Source organism: Lygodium microphyllum, chromosome 26 (assembly GCF_053477565.2).
Source record: "Lygodium microphyllum isolate KBCC chromosome 26, Lygodium_microphyllum_v1.1.10, whole genome shotgun sequence".
Lineage (NCBI taxonomy): Eukaryota > Viridiplantae > Streptophyta > Polypodiopsida > Schizaeales > Lygodiaceae > Lygodium > Lygodium microphyllum.
The window spans coordinates 56091870-56097835 of record NC_141160.1 but is presented as its reverse complement, the minus strand read 5'-3'; the positions used below and the strand labels follow the sequence as shown (position 1 = coordinate 56097835).

General features: G+C 49.5%; 1 protein-coding gene across 1 annotated transcript; it reads left to right on the top strand.

The window, feature by feature from the left end:
* Nucleotides 1-1998: 1998 nt before the first annotated feature.
* LOC148013301 (polyphenol oxidase I, chloroplastic-like) lies at nucleotides 1999-5326 on the top strand. The gene is made up of 2 exons (XM_087667491.1): nucleotides 1999-2808; nucleotides 3801-5326. The coding sequence occupies exons 1-2, from the start codon at nucleotides 2158-2160 to the stop codon at nucleotides 5058-5060; spliced, it is 1911 nt and encodes a 636-aa protein (XP_087523617.1). The 5' UTR covers nucleotides 1999-2157; the 3' UTR covers nucleotides 5061-5326.
* The last annotated feature ends 640 nt before the right edge of the window (nucleotides 5327-5966 follow it).

Below are 5966 nucleotides of genomic sequence, written 5' to 3'. Positions count from 1 at the left end.
CTCCTTTTCTCGATAGTCTACTTGGGCACTTTGAGGCTTTACCTTGTATTGATTTCTAGATTTTCTTTTACATTGCACAAGCTTCTTGATTCTTTAGGTTGGATGGATCTATCAAGATTTTTTAACATTGTGTGAGACTTTGGTTGAAGATGTATAGGCTCTTTTTGAGGTCTTATTTCTCAAAATCAAGTCAATAAATCAACTTTCACATAGTTGCTTACTATCAAGAGCTAATTTGTACACCAAGGATTTGCATTACCTTTGGACTTTTAATGGCCATGGAAGTTGAAGCTCCTTCAAAGACACTTATTAGAGGACAACATTCTAGAGGCTCATACGTTAAGAGAGAATAACTCAACACATGGGACAATGGGTGCTAAGTGGATCTTAGCTCTATCAACATGGTTGGAGTGAACTTGGCCAATCCATGGAGATTAGTGCAATTCGCATGAGATGAAGAATCTTCAATTCGTGCATTGGCTACAAAAGGCCAATCTCAAGATCATTTGAAGATTGTCATCTCTTAGGTCTTCTTCAAAGTGAGCTAGAAAGCTCCCAAAATGGTTATGTCTTCTATTTGCTAGAATAGATTTTGCAAACTTGGGTTTAAAATGTGCTTGTCAATACCAAACTTCCTAAATTGAGGCTTCTAATGTTTACCAAAATGGAGCAATATTAATCACAACAGGGAAGCCCTATAACATTGCCTTTTAGGTGAGTACTAAAGCCTATGAAATGGATTCTTGTAACTTGAGTTATGGAATAGCCTACGAGCCTATGCTTGTGAGTGACTACCAAATAGCTATGGCTCCATGTACTTACGTATTTGCATAAAGCCTTAGAGATAGGGGGCATGTGGTTGGCTTTGATACTAAGAACACACCAAGAAAAACCACTTGCCTGCCGACCTCATAAGTACAGGAGTATAGAGCCATGTGCCAAAAAGGTGTAGGCTCTGCATTTTGTGCCCTACGAAGAACAAATCAAGACGAGCAACACCCTCAAAGGCTCAGCCCAACTACATCATTTGTGTCCAAGGCACATATAAATAAAGAATATTGTCACTAAAAAAAGGGTACGGATGTACCATCATCTCTCTTACAAACTATTGGCTTAACCACTAAGCCACACGTACCTCTTTGAAGACATTTGGCAATGCACGACCATCATCTGCCACTTGGGATCCGTAGAGCAGCTAGTGCCAATGGACAAGTCGAAGGAGTTTGAAGTTGGTGGTTTTGGTGAAGCATCCTCCTTGCTCCTGGGACTGGCGGGCTCCTTCATGGCGATCTGCTTCCCTTTTCCTATGGGGATGGGGTGCTTTGTTGTCGTTTCTTGCTCCTTGGGCGGTTGAGGTCAGTGAGGATTTGGAGTCTGGGCAAGCTGGGGCCAATGCGACAAGCTTGATCAACTTAGCCACAGAGCCAGATACAGAGTGGGAATGCGATGGCAGGGAAGAGCTAGTCGAGCTGCTCTCGCCTTGTTGCTAGGAAATGGGCGGAGCCCAATATCTTGGTTTTTGTAGGTGGTAGCCGGGCCAGACATCGGCAAATATGACGCCACTTCAAGAGAACAAGCAAATGCCTCCCGAGTCCCGTACGTCTCAAAAGCGGTCGTGTGAAGCGCCTCTAAGCTCCAAGAAAGGCTACTAGCCTACTTGAACAGTGCCATGGTCCATGTCGTCAAGATTTGTATTGAGAGTCAGAGTTCCTCACGTAATGTAGGTAATGAACGTTCTTGGCAAGTTGGCTCTGCTGGCATCTAAGGTAATCTATCTGTATCTGCCCACGCGGAACTTGCCACTGGCGGAAGACATTTGACGTACGGGACCCAGGATGCCACAACTTTTGAAAATTGATATGCATGCATGGGAACAAGTTTAGGAAGCAGAGAGGCGCCGCACGAAAGCACCTCCGGTTGCGGCAGGACACCGCACACGTTGCAGAAAATCAAAGCGTTGAAAGTTAAGAAACACTGCCGTGTAAAATTCCAAACTCATTAAATGTCAACCCTATAAGACGTCCTGGAGCTGCTGCTCGGATCAGAACAGCCATAGGACCATACTGCTTCTAACTGTAGGCTGGTCAGAGTTCTCACATAGGGCAGAAAGGATTTACTTTATGAGAGTAGTTTCGTAGCCGTACTACAGCAAGCAACATGGAGCTCTCGTCTGCTTCTGCAGCTATGGTCTGCAGAAGAGCTACTGGCAATCATGAGCTGCAGGCATTGGCCTCGAGCTGTCAGCCATTTCTGTCGCCGTTTGTATCGGCGAATCATCCATATCGGTTAAGCGGTGGAGTGATGAAGGTAGCTAGTGGTATACAATGCAAGCATAATGCGGGGAGGTTAGCCTATGATGAGGAAGGAGAGGGTAAGGACGAGGTGCTGGAATTAGGGCATGTGAGGGTGGAGAGGCGGAAGCTGCTGCTGGCCACGACGATGGGGGGGATGTTAGGGGCTGGGCAATTATATGAAGAGAGGGCGGCTCTGGGGGCGCCGGTTCAGCCGCCTGATCTGAAGCAGTGCGAGACGCCCATCGACCCCGGCAACGGCGCACCCCCTGTTAGCTGCTGCCTGCCCGTCTCCACCACCATCAAGGACTATGTCCTGCCCAGCGTGGGGGCGGTCCAGACCCGGCCCTCCGCCCATCTCGTGAGCGCCGACTACCTCGCCAAGTATAACCGTGCTTACCAGCTGCTCCGGGCGCTCCCAGCCGACGATCCTCGCCAGTACGCCCAGCAAGCCAATGTCCACTGCGCCTTCTGCGACGCCGCCTACGACGAGAAAGGCACCCAGATCGAGTATCAGGTTCGCACAAGCTTGCCCCCCCTCCTACCTCCTAGATACGCATGCATGCCAGCTTGCTAGCTATACTGTGTAATCTGTGTCGATGCGTGTTCTGGAGTAGTTTTGTTCCTGTGTATTCTCGACTCTGCCAGTATCTCGAGCAGTATTGATTTGTTTTGTGTGCTGGATCTTGTTGAAGGAAGATGAATGTCGTCAACACAGCACAATAAGGTAGCTATACTGTGTAATCTGTGTCGATGCGTGTTCTGCAGTAGTTTTGTTCCTGTGTATTCTCGACTCTGCCAGTATCTCGAGCAGTATTGATCTGTTTTGTGTGCTGGATCTTGTTGAAGTAAGATGAATGTCGTCAACACAGCACAATAAGGTTTTGACATTTTGACATTTGGGATAGAGGGCTTTTTTGCCCTTTACTGCTCAGCATCGTGAGGTTTTGCTGGAGAGCTTTCTCATACCTAGCCAGTCACTGCTGGGGCCAGGGGACTGCCAATCTCTCTCTTTTCCCTCACTTTTCCCTGTATTGTTTATCACCATGATAATCTGGACGGGAGGCACCCTATATCCAGCTAGGTGTGGGGTTTTGTGGGTGGCAATCACACCTATCAAAGTATGGGGTCCATTCCTCGCAGAACCTGATGATGTTGTGGTATCGTCTGCCACCAATCAGACTTATCTAAGTGCGGGATTAGCTCTAAGTACGGGGTCCCTTCGCCGAAGAAGCTCATGATGTTGCGGTAATGGATCCCCCATTCACAGCTAGCTAAGAATTAGCTCCCTTCCTCTTATAAGCTCATGATTTTTTATAATTCAATGTGAGACCTTCAGCGAGAATTTGTCGCAAACAACTTGTGCTGGAACCTGTATCTATCTCGAGAAGTACTCTCTTTTGAGTGGTAGATCTAACTAGGAGTAAGATGGATGTCGTCAATGCATACACCATAGCGTCAAGTGCAATACAATTTGATTCTCAACGGGCATAGTGTTCTTGTGGACAGGTCCACAACTCGTGGCTGTTCTTCCCATGGCACCGCTGGTACCTCTACTTCCACGAGCGGATACTGGCGAAGCTGATCGGCGACGACACCTTCGCCCTGCCCTTCTGGAACTGGGACGCGGCGGGCGGGTACACGCTCCCGCCCATCTACGCCGACCAGCAGAGCCCGCTCTACGACGCCAACCGCAACCCGGCGCACCGGCCGCCGCGGGTGGTGGACCTCAACTGGAACGGGACGGACAGCAACCGGTCGGCTGCGGCGCAGCTGGCGGCCAATAACAGCGTCATGTACCGGCAGGTGGTGACCAACGCCAAGACGCCGTCGCTCTTCTTCGGGCAGGCGTACCGGCAGGGGGACCAGCCGAGCCCCGGGGGCGGCACGGTGGAGAACGTGCCGCACGGGCCGGTGCACGGCTGGACGGGCAATCCTAGCAACCCTAACGGCGAGGACATGGGGACCTTCTATTCCGCCGGGCGGGATCCGATCTTCTTCGCGCATCACAGCAACGTCGACCGGCAGTGGGAGATCTGGAAGAGCCTGGGGGGGCGCCGGACCGATCTGACGGACCCGGACTATCTCAACACCACCTTTCTCTTCTACGACGAGAACGCGCAGCTGGTCCGGGTCAAAATTGCAGACGCCCTCGATACGCGGAAGCTCGGCTACGTCTATCAGAGCGTCCCCATCCCCTGGCTCACAAGATCGTCATCATCATCATCATCGGCGTCGGCCTCTGCTTCTGCTTCTGCTGCAGCAGCAACGGGCTTCCATGGCCCCGCCGGCGGCCCCCCGCCCGCCCTCGCCGGCCGCCTCCGGGAGAAGTTCAAAGAGGGCCTCCGCGAGTTCAAAGAGCGTACCTCCAAGACCATCGACAAGATCGAGAGCGCCCTCGTCCGCCGCCCCAAGAAGGTCAAGGCGGATGACTTCGAAGAGGAAATCCTCGTCCTCGAGGGCGTCCTCGTTCCCGTCAACGAGCAGGTCAAGTTCGACGTCTACATCAACCTCCCCGACGCCGACCCCGACGCCGGTTGCGAGATCCCGGAGTACGCTGGCTCCTTCTACAACGTGCCCCACATGGGCCTCATGAACATGGGGTCCAACTCGCCCCGCACGCGCAAGTCCAACTTCCGACTCGGCATTGGTGAGGTCCTCAAAGAGCTCGGCGTCGAAGACGACGACAGCTTCAGCATCACCATCGTTCCTCGCTCGAAGACCAGCTTTCCCATCTCCATCGATGACGTAAAGCTCGAGTACGAGTGATGGTAATTACTCGCTCATCAATCTACTCCTCCGGCTCGCGCGCAGGGAAGAGACAGTGCATTCGGATCAGAATTGTGAGGACTTAATCGGAATAAACTGTGGCTAGTTAAATGAAGTACAAGAGCAGCCATAGCAATGAAGTATTGATATGCATGATAGTCGCATACATGCATATCTGCTCGCACATCTAACAAGAGCACTGATCTTGTTCTGACGATATTCGCATATTTACGTTTATATATGGGTCATTACACTTGCACAAATAATTGGCTTCTCAAACCCCTAGCAATAGCACAATTTTTCGCGTTTAAGATCTCAAATTGGTCATTATATAAATCACCAAGTTGCGAAGTCCCATCAAAACTAAGCACAAATTATGCACATTTCTGAAGAGGAGTGGCGTTAGGTATGTTCTCTCCGTCTTCAGTTTCATTCTGCAAGCCTGTGGATTCATATTGCATGTCGTATACGAGCGTGTAGATCTCCATCTAGTGCGGCTTCAGGGGAATGCATATATCGATAGGCGGGGAGGATGGACTTGTTGAGCTGCCATGTCCCACTTTCTTTCCACCTGTGTATTCTCCTCATGAGAATTGTAAGCTACAACATGAGGGCAATTCTGAAACATTTGATTCTCCGAAAGTTGCAACATGAGGGCAATTCTGAAACATTGATTTCAAATTTTATGGCACTCCTAAAAGATCAACTTCGTTTCATCAAAGTTCTATCCTTTATCTTTCCCTATTATTATGCTTTGGATTTCAACATAAAAGTTCTCTTTTACCTTTCCCCATTATCTAGCTTTATAGTTGCTTGATTCTAAAATATTTGGATAATTTCAAGAGTTTTACCATCAGACCTTAATTACTGAAGCATATGAAGGAATAATTTATTTGATTATCTTGT

Bases quoted from the DNA above. Each gene is read 5' to 3' on its own strand.
- LOC148013301 (XM_087667491.1), top strand. From the start codon at position 2,158: ATGGAGCTCTCGTCTGCTTCTGCAGCTATGGTCTGCAGAAGAGCTACT. The intron at 2,809-3,800 runs GTTCGCACAAGC...TCTTGTGGACAG, and splicing joins GCACCCAGATCGAGTATCAG to GTCCACAACTCGTGGCTGTT.